The 17483-nt window shown below is 33.6% G+C and overlaps 1 protein-coding gene and 1 pseudogene across 1 annotated transcript; both read left to right on the top strand.

Annotated features, from left to right (window-relative positions):
• The first annotated feature begins 3359 nt into the window (after positions 1 to 3359).
• LOC123210777 lies at positions 3360 to 5155 on the top strand (annotated as a pseudogene).
• Positions 5156 to 12581: 7426 nt separating this feature from the next.
• Positions 12582 to 14430, top strand: LOC123211811 (cytochrome P450 71A1-like). The gene is made up of 2 exons (XM_044630720.1): positions 12582 to 13587; positions 13674 to 14430. Exons 1-2 carry the CDS (start codon positions 12649 to 12651, stop codon positions 14283 to 14285), a joined length of 1551 nt encoding a protein of 516 aa, XP_044486655.1. The 5' UTR covers positions 12582 to 12648; the 3' UTR covers positions 14286 to 14430.
• The last annotated feature ends 3053 nt before the right edge of the window (positions 14431 to 17483 follow it).

Here is a 17483-nt window from a genome sequence, read left to right as displayed (position 1 = left end):
TGATGAACCAGTACTGCATATATCTTCTTTTTCCACATGTTAAAATCACTCTTGCCATCAAACTTCTCAATATCGATTCTGGTTTGACCCATAATTCTTTGCTGACAATTTTCTTTTTAATCTTTTAGCAAGAAGCAAGATTAGTAGTAACAGAGAATATATATAGGCAAAGATATAAACAATAGCACCAGAAATCGATCAATCAAAACATTCAAATTAAAAAACCCTAATCGACTCTGATACCATTTGTTAGTTTTAGATTACGTTTTATTAAGAATGTTTTATACAAGATTTATCAGGTTAGTGAATTGAATTAGCAAGCAATAAAGGATAAAAGCAACATCAGAAATCAACAAGATAACACAAGAAATACTTGGTTCAAGTTTCGATTTGAAACCCTACATCCAAGGCAGAGACAAGACTCTAGTCAAATCCACCATTAAACATAAGCAAATACAGCTTACAAAACCCTTCGATTTATGCCTCACACGACTACGACACGCCTTGAATCAAAGTCTCACACCAAGCCTTCATCAAGACTCAAGACACTTATACAATCGGAGAAAACTAGAGGATTTCTCCCTGGTTCAACTAAATCACAAGAACACAACCCCAATTTCAAAGAACAGAGCAAGAACAAGGAAGTCGACCCACACTACTAAGTGTTGCGCTAAACCCTAATAAGGAACTTTATATACTTAGGTTAAACACTCAGCAAAAAGACTAAATTACCCCTTTTGCTTCAAATTACCACACAGACCACAAAACACTCCATAATGACAAAATTACCCTCTAACACATTTAAGTCACATTCTACACAGTTTACAACAAAACTATTAAGACTAGAAAATATTTTTTAACTGAAGATTCATGTGGGATTCGAGCCGAGCCGAGCTCGGCTTGTAGCCAGCTCGGGCTCGGCTCGCTTTATTTAGGGGCGGCTCGAGTTCGGCTCGACTCGTTTTTAGCTCGATTCGGTTCGTTTTTCATATCAAAACGACATCGTTTTGTGTATATATATCGATCAAAACGACGTCGTTTTGCATAAAAAATTTTTTAAAAAAATCTGTCCTGCCAAGTCGAGCCAGCTCGAGCTCGATCGAGCCGAGCAGAGCCCGACTTGTTTCGGGCTCGAACCGAGCCGAGCCGAGCCCGAGCTCGAGCTGGCTCGGCTCGAATCCAGCCCTACATGTGATGTTCCCTTGCTTGTTTAATCTCTCTTTTTTGTTATTTCTCATGTTCCATTTTTTATTTTTTTTTCATTCAAGGTTTTAGTTTGCAAACACAGGATAATAAATAATACTAGCACCAACTCATGCCACTGGTCCAATACAAAAAACATGAAAGAGATAATCCAGAAAAGTCTTATGCCGAGAATCTCCAAAGATGTTTGAAAAGCTTTGAACAAAAAGGTGTTTATACTGGAGAGTTCTTATATACCCAAAAATTAAAAAATGTGGTAATAATTTGTCAAACAATTTTAGACAATATTTTATTTCATTTGAAAGCTTTTAATATAACATAACATATATTTTTTTACAATATACATATAATTATTATCAATGACTTGAGTTACGATAATTTTTATAATATAGAGACAAGTTTTATTAAGACGGCATAAAAGAAATTAAAAATTATTACATTATAGAGTTTATTCCTATTTATAATGACCTAAATTAGGATAAAAAAAATTTAATGACTTTATAGAGGTTCGTTTTACACCTGAGTATAACTATAGAGAGGTTTGTCAAAATTTCTTTTCTAGGCATTCAAGTTTTCATAGAAAATGTTTTTTTTCTTAATTCCAAGGAATTAAATCTAACTAAGCTTAACTTGAACAATTGAATTTGAGTTCGATTTGAATTAAAGTTAAAACTGAGTTCTCTCGATATTAATTCGAATTTTGATTTTGTAAATCAAATCAAGTTTGACATAAACAAATTTAACACATCTATCTCAAGCCGATTAAGAGCTTACCTCTTGATTATTTGATCCGAATTCCAGTTTAGAATTCACGGTAGCTGTGTTACCAACTTATATGGTTTATTTATATGAGGTTTTTATTTATTTACAACAAATTGGATGTAGAATATATATTTCTTGTCCTTATTAATTATATATATATATATACACATATAATAATTATAAGGACAATAATTCACTTAATGTCAGAATTGACAGGCAGAAGTGGCGTGCTTCGTTTATCTTTAAAATGAGTGTTAAATACGGAGCCAGCAGTCACCCTCCTCGGCATATTTTTGTCATGAATTCAGAATTTAAATAAAAACAAAATCTTTTAATTCTTCATGGCCTGCCGGTCTCCAATTTTTTGTTTTTGTGCAATAATGCTGAAAGACTTGTGATATGAGTTGAAAGAATCAACGCTTACCGAGCTCAAAACTGTAAACAAAAATTAAAACCAGAAATTAAAGAACACAGAATATTTATACGGTCATACTAAGATTTCTCTCAAGTTACTCTAGAGAAGATTTCTCTCAAGTTACTCTAGAGAAACGTACAAAATTGTAAACAAATAGGTCAAGAGCAATGTGCTGCCTGTATAGATTGGTGTATATAAATTAGTATATATATGATATATTTATATATAATTAGGTTATTTTAAATTAATGATAAAATAATTAATAATCATATAATAATATATTATATATGTATATGTTTGTATATTAAAGGTGAGTATCTGTAATTTTATTGATAGATCAATTATAAAATTGAAATGAAACATACAAAACAAACATTTTATTATAATATTAACTTTCAAGCTCTTAGTTGCTCGGATTTGAGTTTTGTCAAGGCTTTCACTCAGGTTGCTCAAACTTTCCTGAAATCGTAAGCTGAAATCTCTTAATTGTTGGTTTTGAACTCCCTTCAAATACCAGACGATATCCCACACTTGAAAACAATAAGCAAACGTTCAAAGAGAAAGAGCATAAAGCATAGCAGTAGGAGCTTCAAGATAACAAAGGAATTGGGCTAAAACCCCACTGGAATTTATGCACCAATCACACAAAGAATAATTAATTAAATTTGTTAATTGGAAAAAAAGGAGATTAAATACCCCATGTCGGTAAATCGGAACAGCCCATTTAAAACAAATCTAGACAGTTAAAAACGTACTTCTAAAATAAATCAAATTGTTGTGGACTATAAGAAAAAGACAACAAAATTTTACAGAAAAATCAATAATAGACAGTAAAATATCTCCCCATCATAACACAAGTGGACATAGAAGTTCATAATTTGCCAAACGTGATGAATACTATCAAGAGTTTGTATCACGAATATTAATAATTCCTTTATATAAAGATTGAAAGTCGTGTTTCTCAGACCACGAGTAATCTTGTCGTAGAAATGGCTCAGTTGGTGTCTTTCACAAAGCAAAATTGGGTAGAGCTAAACACAAAAATTCTGCAACCCCCTTATCTCTTTGGATTCTCTTTCTCCTTTCTGTTCTTGTGTTGTTTAAACTCAATAGAAGGAGAAACCTCAACTTGCCTCCATCTCCACCAAAGCTACCCATAATCGGAAATCTTCACCAGTTGCTAAACCCTCTCCTCCATCGCACTCTCAAAGGCCTGTCACAGAAGTATGGCCCTTTGATGCTCGTACACTTCGGTCAAGCTCCAGCTCTAATTGTTTCATCTGCTGAGATCGCTACAGAAATGATGAAGACTCAAGAAATCAGTTTCCTCAACCGCCCCAGACTCACAACGACAAAAATTTTCTTTTATAATTGCACTGATCTTGCTTTCACGCCTTATGGTGAGTATTGGAGACAAGTTAGGAAGCTTTGTGTTCTTGAACTTTTGAGTATCAAAAGGTGCAATCATTTCAATTTGTTAGAGAAGAGGAAGTTGCGGTTCTAATGAATAAAATTCGCGGTTCTTGTTACAAGGGAGGTTCAGCTAATTTAAGTGCGATGCTAGTAGGCGTTTCGAACAATATAGCAACCCGCTGCATTCTTGGTAGGAGAGCTGAAGAAGAAAATGGCAAGAGCAAGTTTGGGGAGATAGCAAAGAGACTGACGGCACAAATGGCATCCTTCTGTGTTGGAGATATGTTTCCATCTTTCGGATGGGTCGACGTTGCAACGGGACTGATTGGTCGTTTGAAGGCAACTTTTAAGGAACTAGATGCTTTTCTTGATGAGGTCATCGAAGAACACAGGATAAAAGAAAGAGATGGCAAACAGTCTAATAGAAAAGACTTTGTAGATATTCTCCTCCAACTTCAGAAGGATGACACATTTGAGGAGCTCAACAAAGATAACCTTAAAGCGATTCTTATGGTTAATTTCTCTCTTTCCTTATCCTTTTACTCAAGCGCCCGCATCGCCCATAGTGCTAAAGCTTTCTTGTAATTTCTTTGTTTCAGGATATGTATTTGGGAGGAGCTGATACAACTGCAACAACTTTAGAATGGGTGATGGCAGAACTTGTGAAAAACCCTAATCTATTAAAGAGAGCCCAACAAGAGGTAAGAACTGTTGTAGGAAAAAAATCAAAGATTGATGCAAATGACATTGAGAAGATGGAATTTGTGAAATGTGTTATCAAAGAAAGTATGAGATTACGTGCAACAATTCCTCTTCTAGTTGGACGTGAAACAACAGAAAGTGTGAAAATGGGAGGCTACGAAATTCCCGCTAATACTAGAGTGTATGTTAATATATGGGCAATTCAAAGGGACCCTGAATATTGGGACAAACCAGAAGAGTTTATTCCAGAGAGGTTTATGAACAATTCGGTTGATTTCAAAGGTCAACACTTTCAATTCATTCCATTTGGTGCGGGGAGAAGAGGCTGCCCTGGGATGTCATTTGGAGTTGCTGTTGTTGAGTTTGTGACTGCAAATCTTTTGTATTGGTTTGACTGGAAGTTGCCTGCAGGTATAACTGAAGACAAACTGGACATGGCAGAGGCTAGTGGCTTTAACATTCATCGGAAAGTTCATCTTCATCTTGTGCCAACTCTCTACTCCCCTTGATAAATCTACTTATGCCTATGCTTAATTTATGAAATTTTAATAAATCATGTTTTTTTCCTATTTCTTTTTAAGGAATGTACTATTATTGTAAAATGGATGGTTTTCTATGAAGCATGTTATCTTTGAAAATAAAAAATAAAGTTTGAAATCAGATTTCTTCCAAAACTATTTTCATGTATAAAGTAGCGGCATGCTAAGCCCATACCTAAAGATAACACTTAAATGGGGAAAGGATGAATAATGTTGATTTTGTTGAAATAATGGTCGTTTCTTTTTTTGCACGTGCAGCTGATTTGTTTCCAAGTTGTCCTAACTTTTAAGAGTTGGTTATTTCTCAGTTGTTTCAGTCCAAGTTGTTCTATTTTAGGAGTAATGGGTACATATCATGGGTTGTTATGGTCCTATGTTGATAGTGTTTCTACTATGCATTTGTCTATTTAAAGGCTTTAACATTCTGAATAAAAGATAAACTTTAGCCTTATCTCTCATCTTTGTTAGATACTTCACACCTCTATTTTATTATTTTGAATTCAATAGTGGTATCAGAGCCTCTACGAGTAAACATGTGAGGTAGCAACAAATTTCTTTCATCTATACTTTTATTTACCCAATGGCCATAGATTCCAATTTTGTGCAAGCAACCATCCCACGCTTTGATGGTCCCTATGACCATTGGAGCTTGCTAATGGAGAATTTTTTACGGTAAAAGATGTATTGGCTAGCCATTGAATTTGGAATTCAAGAGCCATCAGTAGGCACAACTTTGATAGATTCCTGCTGAACTGGCACCTGGGCCAACGGATCGCAATTGGATGAATGTAATTTGTTTTTATCCTTTGAGCTCATGAGAAATTTTTTTATAGTAATCAGTAACATGTCGGCGAAGATGTCCCATCCCATTTGTACTCGCACATGTTAAACAAAAATCATAATATTTACATATTATTTGACAAATTAATTTTTCTTCTATTGTTTCCTCTATTTGATCGAAATGCTCCCACACTATTGATGTTTGTTTTCTTTTTCTTTTCGTCAAATAATGCGAACTTGTATCTGTACCACTTTCACCTGTTGGTGCTTCATCTATTCCACCTTATATATCATCAATAATATCATTAACACTAGCATGATAATATTCAAATAGATTAAATTCATTTAACATTTGATTCATTTATAATATTTTGTAATGATAAAATTAAAATAAAAATAAAATTATAAACACAAAAAATTATCATTTACGAATTCAGATATTTTTTAAAAGAGAGTTAATGAGAGAAAATGAGATTGAAAATATAATGAAATAATTAAGATTGAAAGATTAAGAGATTTGTAAATGATAGTGAAAATGAAGAAAAATTAAATGAGTTTATATAGAAAACAATAAATTAATTAAAAAGATTTTTAAAAAGATAAAGCAACGGGCCAGTAGCCATTGAAGAGGCTAACGGCTTCTGCCTCTCTGGTGAGTAGCCGTTGAAGAGGCCAATGGCTTCTACCACAAAGGCAAAAACTGTTCTAGCTTTTACCTTCATGATAGTTTATTCCTTCTCTTTGAGAAAATCCTTTTGCCATCAGTCTTGCTTTAAATCTTGGCTGTTCAACTCCAAGAATACCTGATTTCCTTTTAAATATCCACTTGCAACTAATTATTTTTTCTTTCAATGGTCTATCAACAAGTGACCAGGTATTATTCCTTTTCAATGATTCTATTTCAGTTTTCATTGCCTTTAACCAATCTGAGTTATATTTACTCTCATAGGCTTGGGTATAATTCAAGGGTTCACTCATCTCAATCAAGTCTCCTATTTGGAAAGCATAAGAGATGAGATCAGCTTGAGCATATCTTGAAGGTAGTCTTATTTCTCTTCTTGGTCTATCTCTAGCAAGTTGATAGTTAGATAAACTTTGTTTTTCTGGACTATGAGGACACTCAACTTGACTCTGTGATGAGGGTTGTTGATTTAAGTCTGTGATTTCGTACTTTGAAGTACGGATTATATTCAGACCCAGATCAGGTCCCTTACCAGACTCTAAAGGCTGAGTACCAGACTCTAAAGGTTGAGTAACAGACTCAATACTACTTTGGTGACCTAACATAGGTGTCTCCACCTCAAACTGAACCTGGCGAGATTGTCCTTCTGAAGAGAAAAAATCTTTGTAGAATTTCAGTTCATTAAAAGTAACATTTCTACTAACAACACACTTATGCTCATCTAATAGCAATAGTTTATAACCCTTAGTGCTTGTGGGATATCCTAGAAAAACAGCCTTTAATGCTCTTGGGTTGAGTTTACCTTGACTAACATGAACATAGGCAAGACATCCGAATGGTTTTAAGTGATACAGTGAAGATGGTCTAATTGACCAATTAGGGTTTTAAAACCTAATGCAGATGATGGAGATCTATTTATCAAGTAGCAGACAGTTGCTACAGCTTCTGCCCAAAACCTCTTGCTTAATCCAGAATCAGCTAGAATACATCTAACCTTATTTAGGATGGTCATATTCATTCTCTCAGCCAAACCATTTTGTTGTGGTGTTTCATTGCATGTTCTATGCCTAAGTATACCATGTTTCTTACAAAAATCAGAAAAGTATTTGTTGTAATATTCTAGGCCATTATCAGTTCTGAGTACTTTAATTTTCTTATTAGTTTGATTCTCAATTAGATTTTTCTAGCCTTTAAAGCACTCAAAGGCTTCATCTTTGTGCTTTAGGAAATATACCCATACTCTCCTAGAGTAGTCATTAATGAATGTCATAAAATAGTGTGAATGAGACAATGAATCAGGGACATGGGGAGAACCCCACACATCAGAATGCACATACTCAAGAATACCATGAGATCTATGTGTAGCAGATGCAAACTTTATCTTATGAGATTTTCCAAGCACACAATTTTCACAAAACTTTAAATCAGAGATTTTGTTTAGGTCAATAAGATTTTGTTTACATAATTCATTCAGACCTGCCATACTAATATGCCCAAGTCTTTTATGCCATAAAATTGTTTCATCCAAGTTATCATGAGTAGAATGCATGCCATCAGACACCACACTACCTTCTAGTATGTACAAGCCATTTGATAATTTTCCTTTCATTACAACTAAAGAACCTTTCATGATTTTTAAAACACCTTTTTCAGATTTATAAGAAAAACCATTTAAATCAAGTGAACCAAGAGAAATCAAATTTCTTTTTAACTTAGGCACTAACCTAACATTTTCAAGAATTTTTATTGAACCGTCAAACATTTTAAACTTGACATTACCTGTTGTAGTCACATCACAAGAATCATCATTACCCATCAAAACTTTTCTCCCATTTATGTATTTCAAATCAGTAAGCCGTTCTTTCCTAGGAGTCATATGAGAAGTACAACTAGAGTCCATTACCCACTCTTCATCTAACCCTATTTTAGAAAGAACTAACACTTCTCCACTTTCATACCCCTCAAAAAAATTTGCTAGTTCTAAATTTTCAGGTTTATTAGTATGTACCTTCTTTTTCTCTGGACAATTCCTCTTAAAGTGGCCCTCTTTATGACACAACCAACATGTTTTCTTTGATCTAAATTTTGATCTAGTTAGCTTCTTATTTGTTGGGTTATTTCTTTTTTCTTGTTTACCTCTAATTTGAAGACCCTCACCAATGGATTTCCTCTCAAATTTTATTTCTAAGTCTTTAGATCTTAGAGCCCCTAAAACCTCATCCAATGACAAAGAGTCTCTATCATATTTTATGACAGCTTTAACATCCTTAAAGGATTCAAGTAAAGAATTCAAGATTATTATTGTCTGATTTTCATCTGATATTTTCTCATTAATGCTATTTAGGTCAATAACAATTTTAGGGAAATCATCAAGATTATCATCTAAAGACTTGGTGGAATCCATTTTAAATCCAAACAATTGTTCTTTCAAATATATTTTATTTATCAATAATTTAGTCATATACAGGGATTCTAATTTTAACCATACTTTTGTAGCAGTATCAGCATCATCAATTTTTCGCAAAACATTGTTAGACAAATGCAAAATTAATAAACTATAAGTTGTTTCCATTACCTCAGCTATCTCAGCATCAGTCATACTTGCAGGGAAATCAGATGGTTTTCCCAAAAATTTTGCACATTTCTGTTGAACCAATACTGCATACATCTTCTTTTTCCACATGTTAAAATCGCCGTTGCCATCAAACTTCTCAATATCGATTTTGGTTTGACCCATAATTCTTTTTAATCTTTTAGCAAGAAGCAAGATTAGTAGTAACAGAGAATATATATAGGCAAAGATATAAACAATAGCACCAGAAATCGATCAATCAAAACATTCAAAACAAAAAAACCTAATCGGCTCTAATACCACTTGTTAGTTTTAGATTACGTTTTATTAAGAATGTTTTATACAAGATTTATCAGATTAGTGAACTGAATTAGCAAGCAATAAAGGATAAAAGCAACATCAGAAATCAACAAGATAACACAAGAAATAATTGGTTCGGGTTTCGATTTGAAACCCTACATTCAAGGCAGAGACAAGACTCTAGTCAAATCCACTATTAAACATAAGCAAATAGAGCTTACAAAACCCTCCGATTTACGCCTCACATGACTACGACACGCCGTGAACCAAAGTCTCACACCAAGCCTTCATCAAGACTCAAGACACTTATACAACTGGAGAAAACCAGAGGATTTCTCCCTGGTTCAACTAAATCACAAGAACACAACCCCAATTTCAAAGAATAGAGCAAGAACAAGGAAGTCGACCCACACTACTAAGTGTTGCGCTAAACCCTAATAAGGAACTTTATATACTTAGGTTAAACACTCAACAAAAAAACTAAATTACCCCTTTTGCTTCAAATTACCACACAGACCACAAAACACTCCATAATGACAAAATTACCCTTTGACACATTTAAGCCACATTCTACACAAAGTTTACAACAAAACTATTCAGACTGGAAAATATTTTTTAACTGAAGATTCATGTGATGTTCCCTTGAATTTTATTTGTTCCCTTGCTTGTTTAATCTCTCTTTTTTGTTATTTCTCATGTTCCATTTTTTATTTTTTTTCATTCAAGGTTTTAGTTTGCAAACACAGGCTAATAAATAATACCAGCACCAACTCATGCCACTGGTCCAATACAAAAAAATGAAAGAGATAATCCAGAAAAGTCTTATGCCGAGAATCTCCAAAGATGTTTGAAAAGCTTTGAACAAAAAGGTGTTTATACTGGAGAGTTATTATATACCCAGAAATTAAAATGTGTGGTAATAATTTTAAAGAATAAATCATTTTGTCAAACAATTTTAGACAATATTTTATTTCATTTGAAAGCTTTTAATATAGCATAGCATATATTTTTCAAAATATACATATAATTATTATTAATGACCTGAGTTACGATAACTGTTATAATGTAGAGACAAGTTTTATTAAGAAGACATAAAAGAAATTATAAATTATTACATTGTAGAGTTCATTCCTATTTATTTATAATAACCCAAGTTAGGATACAAAATTTTTAATGACTTTATAAAGGTTCTTTTTACACGTGGGTACAACCACAGAGAGGTTTGTTAAAATTTCTTTTCTAGGTATTCAAGTTTTCATAGAAAATGTTTTTTTTCTTAATTCTAAGGAATTAAAATCTAACTAAGCTTAACCTGAACAATTGAATTTGAGTTCGATTTGAATTGAAGCTAAAAATGAGTTCTCTCGATATTAATTTGAATTTTGATTTTGTAAATCAAATCAAGTTTGAGATAAACAAATTTAACACATCTATATCAAGCCAATTAAGGGCTTACCTCTTCGTTATTTGATCCGAGTTCCAGTTTACTTTTAAAATCGAATTCACGGTAGCTGTGTTACCAACTTACATGGTTTATTTATATAAGGTTTTTATTTATTTACAACAAATTGGATGTAGAATATATATTTCTTGTCCTTATTAATTATATATATATATATATATATATATAAAGTTAATTGATAGGTAATACTAATAATTGCAATTATATATAAAGAGAGAAGAGAAGTAAAGAGAGAAAAGGAGGAGAAACAGAGACGAAATTTGGGTGATTAAGAGTCATGAAAGAGATTTTGAGTGCTTCTCAAAAATGTGTTTTCAAGTGATAGAAATGGCAGTTTGTCGCCACCTTTATAACACCTTCCCACCACACCCCCCCTTTTCTTATCCAATGTAATTGACTAACACCCTTTATTTCTTTTATTTGCGCCAGTCCCGCCATTTTTTTTTTTCATATGCTTGCAATAACAAATGAGTTCCCACCACTTTTTCTCGACTTGATTAGATGAAACGCTATCTGGATATGTAATATATATATATAAAGTACACCACTTGTGCCTGTCAATTCGACATTAAGTGAATTATTGTCCTTGTAATATATATATATACATAAAATAATTACAAGGACAATAATTCACTTAGTGTCAGAATTGACAGGCACAAGTGGTGTGCTTCGTTTCCCTTTAAAATGAGTGTTAAATATGGACCGACCAGTCACCCTTCTTGGGATATTTTTGTCATGTTGAATTCAGAATTTAAATAAAAACAAAATCTTTTAATTTTTCATGGCCTGCCGGTCTCCAATATTTTGTTTGTGTGCAATAATGCTGAAAGACTTGTGATCTGAGTTGAAAGAATCAACACTTACTAAGCTCAAAACTGTAAACAAAAATTAAAACCAGAAATTAAAGAACGCAGAATATTTATACGGTCAAACTAAGATTTCTCTCAAGTTACTCTAGAGAAACATACAAAATTGTAAACAAATAGGTCAAGAGCAATGTGCTGCCTGTATAGATTGGTGTATATAAATTATTATACATATGATATATTTATATATAATTAAGTTATTTTAAATTAATGATAAAATAATAACTAATTATATAATAATATATTATATATGTATATGTTTGTATACTAAAAATGAGTATGTATAATTTTATTGATAGATCAATTATAAAATTGAAATGAAATGTACAAAACAAACATTTTATTATAATATTAATTTTCAAGCTCTTAGTTGCTCAGATTTGACCTTTGTCTAGGCTTTCACTCAGGTTGCTCAAACTTTCCTGAAATCGTAAGCTGAAATCTCTTAATTGTTGGTTTTGAACTCCCTTCAAATACCAGACGATATCCCACACTTGAAAACAATAAGCAAACGTTCAAAGAGAAAGAGCATAAAGCATAGCAGTAGGAGCTTCAAGATAACAAAGGAATTGGGCTAAAACCACACTGGATTTATGCACCAAACACACAAAGAATAATTAATTAAATTTGTTAATTGGAAAAAAAAGGAGCTTAAATACCCCATATCGGTAAATCGGAACAGCCCATTTAAAACAAATCTAGACAGTTAAAAACGTACTTCTAAAATAAATCAAATTGTTGTGGACTATAAGAAAAAGACAGAAAAATTTTACAGAAAAATCAATAATAGACGGTAAAATGTCTTCCCATCATAACACAAGTGGACATAGAAGTTAATAATTTGCCAACCGTGATGAATACTATCAAAAGTTTGTATCACGGATATCAATAATTCCTTTATATAAAGATTGAAGGTCGTGTTTCTCAGACTACGAGTAATCTTGTCGTTGAAATGGCTCAGTTGGTATCTTTCATAAAGCAAAATTGGGTAGAGCTAAACACAAAAATTCTGCAAACCCCCTTATCTCTTTGGATTCTCCTTCTCCTTTCTGTTCTTGTGTTGTTTAAACTCAATAGAAGGAGAAACCTCAACTTGCCTCCATCTCCACCAAAGCTACCCATAATCGGAAATCTTCACCAGTTGCTAAACCCTCTCCTCCATCGCACTCTCCAAGGCCTGTCACAGAAGTATGGCCCTTTGATGCTCGTACACTTCGGTCAAGCTCCAGCTCTAATTGTTTCATCTGCTGAGATCGCTACAGAAATGATGAAGACTCAAGATATCAGTTTCCTCAACCGCCCCAGACTCACAACGGCTAAAATTTTTCTTTATAATTGCACTGATCTTGCTTTCACGCCTTATGGTGAGTATTGGAGACAAGTTAGGAAGCTTTGTGTTCTTGAACTTTTGAGTATCAAAAGAGTGCAATCATTTCAATTTGTTAGAGAAGAGGAAGTTGCGGTTCTGATGAATAAAATTCGGGGTTCTTGTTACAATGGAAGTTCTGTTAATTTAAGTGCGATGCTAGTAGGCGTTTCGGACAATATAGCAACCCGCTGCATTCTTGGTAGGAGAGCTGAAGAAGAAAATGGTAAGAGCAAGTTTGGGGAGATAGCAAAGAAAATGATGGCACAATTTGCATCCTTCTGTGTTGGAGATATGTTTCCATCTTTTGGATGGGTAGACATTGCGACGGGGCTGATTGGTCGTTTGAAAGCAACATTTAAGGAATTAGACCTTTTTCTTGATGAGGTGATCGAAGAACACAGGATAGAAGAAAGAGATGGTAAAAAGTCTGACAGAAAAGATTTTGTAGATATTCTCCTCCAACTTCAGAAGGATAACACGTTTGAGGAGCTCAACAAAGTTAACCTTAAAGCGATCCTTATGGTTAATTTCTCTCCTTCCTTGTCTTTTTACTCAAGCGCCTGCAACACCAATATTGCTAAAACTTTCCTATGATTTCTTTGTTTCAGGATATGTATGTGGGAGGAGCTGATACAACTGCAACAACTTTAGAATGGGTGATGGCAGAACTTGTGAAAAACCCTAATCTATTAAAGAGAGCCCAACAGGAGGTAAGAACTGTGGTAGGAAAAAAATCAAAGATTGATGCAAATGACATTGAGAAGATGGAATTTGTGAAATGTGTTATCAAAGAAAGTATGAGATTACGTGCAACACTTCCTCTTCTAGTTGGACGTGAAACAACAGAAAGTGTGAAAATGGGAGGTTACGAAATTCCCGCTAATACTAGAGTGTATGTTAATGCATGGGCAATTCAAAGGGACCCTGAATATTGGGACAAACCAGAAGAGTTTATTCCAGAGAGGTTTATGAACAATTCGATTGATTTCAAAAGTCAACACATTCAATTCATTCCATTTGGTGCGGGGAGAAGAGGCTGCCCTGGGATGTCATTTGGAGTTGCTGTTGTTGAGTTTGTGACTGCAAATCTTTTGTATTGGTTTGACTGGAAGTTGCCTGCAGGTATAACTGAAGACAAACTGGACATGACAGAGGCTAGTGGCTTAACCATTCATCGGAAAGTTCATCTTCATCTTGTGCCAACTCTCTACTCACCTTGATAAATCTACTTATGCTTAATTTATGTAATTTTAATAAATCATGTTTTTTTCCTATTTCTTTTTGAGGAATGTACTATTATTGTAATATGGATGGTTTTCTATGAAGCATGTTATCTTTGAAAATAAAAAATAAAGTTTGAAATCAGATTTCTTCCAAAACTATTTTCATGTATAAAGTAGCGGCGTGCTAAGCTTTGTAGGTTAGATACACATACCTAAAGATAACACTTAAATGGTGAAAGGATGAATAATGTTGATTTTGTTGAAATAATGGTTGTTCCTTTTTCTGCACATTCAACTGATTTGTTTCCCAGTTGTCCTAGTTTTTAAGAGTCGGTTATTTCTCAATTGCTTCAATCCAAGTTATTCTATTTTAGGAGTAATGGGTACATATCATGGGTTGTTATGGGTTCTATGTTGATAGTGTTTCTACTATGTATTTGTCTATTTAAAGGTTTCAACGTTCTGAATAAAAGATAAACTTTAGCCTTATCTCTCCTCTCTTTTAGATACTTCACACCTCTATTTTATTATTTTGAATTCAACAATGGCATCGGAGCCTCTGAGAGTAAACACGTGAGATAGCAACAAATTTCTTTCATCTATACTTTTATTTACCCAATGGCCATAGATTCCAATTTTGTGCAAGCAACCATCACACGCTTTTATGGTCCCTATGACCATTGGAGCATGCTAATGGAGAATTTTTTTATGGTCAAAGACGTATTGCCTAGCCATCAAATTTGGAATTCAAGAGCCATCATTAGACACGACTTTGATAGATTCCCAAAAAGCAGAACTGGAAGCTGGAAAGCTAATGGACCTGAAAGCAAAAAATTATCTCTTTTAAGCTATTGATCATCCCATCTTGGAAACTATTCTTTACAAAGAAACTTCCAAGGATATTTGGGATTCTATGAAGAAGAAATATCACAACTCTGTTAGGGTGAAACGCGCACAACTTCAAGCCTAGAGAAGGGATTTTAAGACACCGACAATGACGTATGGAGAATTTGTCACCAGTTATTATGCTAGAACAATGGAGATTAGCAACAAGATGCGATTCCATGGCGAAAAGATGGATGATGTCACCATTGTGGAGAAGATTCTGTAATACCCTCAGGTATATTTCAGGGACAATTACATCTTTTGACCTTGTTTGGAAATATTTTCAATTGTATGTGTGTGTTTTTAGATATAAATATATATATAAAAACACACACACACACACACACACACACACACACACACACACACACACACACACATATATATATATATATATATATATATATATATATATATATATATATATATATATATATTGAAAAAGTATGTAGATATATATGTTTGGAGAGAAAAGTAAATAAAGGAAAACCTTCACCTTTTACTTTTTCCATCATTCTCTCGTCTCTTACAGAAGAAGGCAGTCTTCTTTCTTTCTTTGCTGCATTTTTTAAGAACAGTGAGTGATTTTGGGAGGGTTTTGGAAGATAAATAAGGAAGAAAAATAAGAGAAAACACTTTGGGAGCCTTGGTAACCAAAATATCTCTTCCTTTTCCCTTTACCTATGTATATATATATGGATGCATATTATATGAATATGTTAGTATATTTTGGTGTTGATTTAAGGTGATTTTGGTGATAAAAGAAGCAAAACAAAGAGAAGGGAGCCAACTTACAAATATTGGCTTGAAACAAGGTAAGGGGGTATCAACCTTGATATGTTGCATGTTTTAGACTTTTTGTTCCTTAGATATATGTTATAAATGATGATTTTGAAGTTGAGAAATGTTGTTTTGCTATTTTGGATGTCTATGTGTATGATTTTGTTCATGACAGAAAGTTGCATAATATTTACAGTTTTGCTATTGCATTCGTCCCATGTTTTGGCTGTTTTATCTAATGAATTATGAGTTCTATTATATCTTATTGGAAAGCTCTTTGAATCCTCTTTCCAATTATATATAGCTTGTATGAATTAGAGATCATTTGAACTATTAAATATTGTATGAACCAAAAGGACCGCTTTACTAAATAAACAGGGGAGAGTTTTTGCCACTGATTTTATCTCACGTTTTGACTGCCTTAGCTAACAAATTATGAGTGCTATTATAGCTTGTTGGAAAGCTCTTTGAATTCTATTTTCAGTGATCTATAGCTTATATAAATTGAGGATCATTTGGACCGTTAAATATTATATGAATCATAAGGGCTGCTTTACCAAATAAACAGAGGAGTCAATTTTTTGCCATTGATTTCATTTCATATTTTGACTGTCTTATCTAATGAATTAGGAGTGCTATTATAGCTTGTTGAAAAGCTCTTTGAATCCTCTTTCCAATGATATATAGCTTGTATGAATTAGACACCGTTTGGACTGTAAAATTATATGAAACAGAAGGCTGCCCTGTCAAATGAACAGGGCTATAAACAGTATTTCACAGTTTTGGAAAGGAAAAGAAAGAAAAGAAAGAAAAGAAAGGAAAGGAAAGGAAAGGAAAGGAAAGAAAGGAGAGAAAAAAAGAAGAAGAAAAGAAAGAAAAACAAGAAAAGGAATTCGGGGCTTAAGATTCAGAGGTCGTCCCAAGAATATGGTCTGGTGAATTATGAATGGATTTAGATGGAAACAAGATTAGTAAGATATAAGACACGCATACATGCTATGAACTATGAGGTGGCACTTTACACTACACCGCCTATAATAGGGCACATCCGCAGTAGGATACGTCCGTAGTAGGACATAGACCCCCAGTAAGGTCTACTCGCAGTAAAACTCAATTCAGATTCAAAAATAGTGTAGTGAAAAAAAGAAAGAGAGCTCGAGCTTAGAAAAGTGTCAAATCCCTATAGTTAGCTTTCAAAAAGTATCAAATAGACACCAGATGAGACAAAGTATGACCCAAATAGTAAAGAATGAATTAGATTATCCCCTCGATTTCTTATAGGGGTTGTGAGTGAGATTAAATCTCGAGAGTGAGTTAGAACAGGAAATAAGATAGTTTACTTAATTTTTTCCCCTTACTGAGTGTTCTTATCACTCACTTCATTTTCTTTCATGATTGTAAGTACAGGTGATCGAGGTAGCTGCGAGGCAAGGTCAGGTCAGTGTAGGTAGATTCGGTTAGAGCAGGTTATCTCTGGTTTATATTACATGCATACAGTCGCATGTTCTTATTGCTTTTGAACCTTTTTGG

The sequence above is a fragment of the Mangifera indica genome, chromosome 3 (genome assembly GCF_011075055.1).
Source record: "Mangifera indica cultivar Alphonso chromosome 3, CATAS_Mindica_2.1, whole genome shotgun sequence".
Taxonomy (NCBI): domain Eukaryota; kingdom Viridiplantae; phylum Streptophyta; class Magnoliopsida; order Sapindales; family Anacardiaceae; genus Mangifera; species Mangifera indica.
Note: the sequence above shows the minus strand (reverse complement) of the source record. Positions and strands in the feature narration are given on the sequence as shown.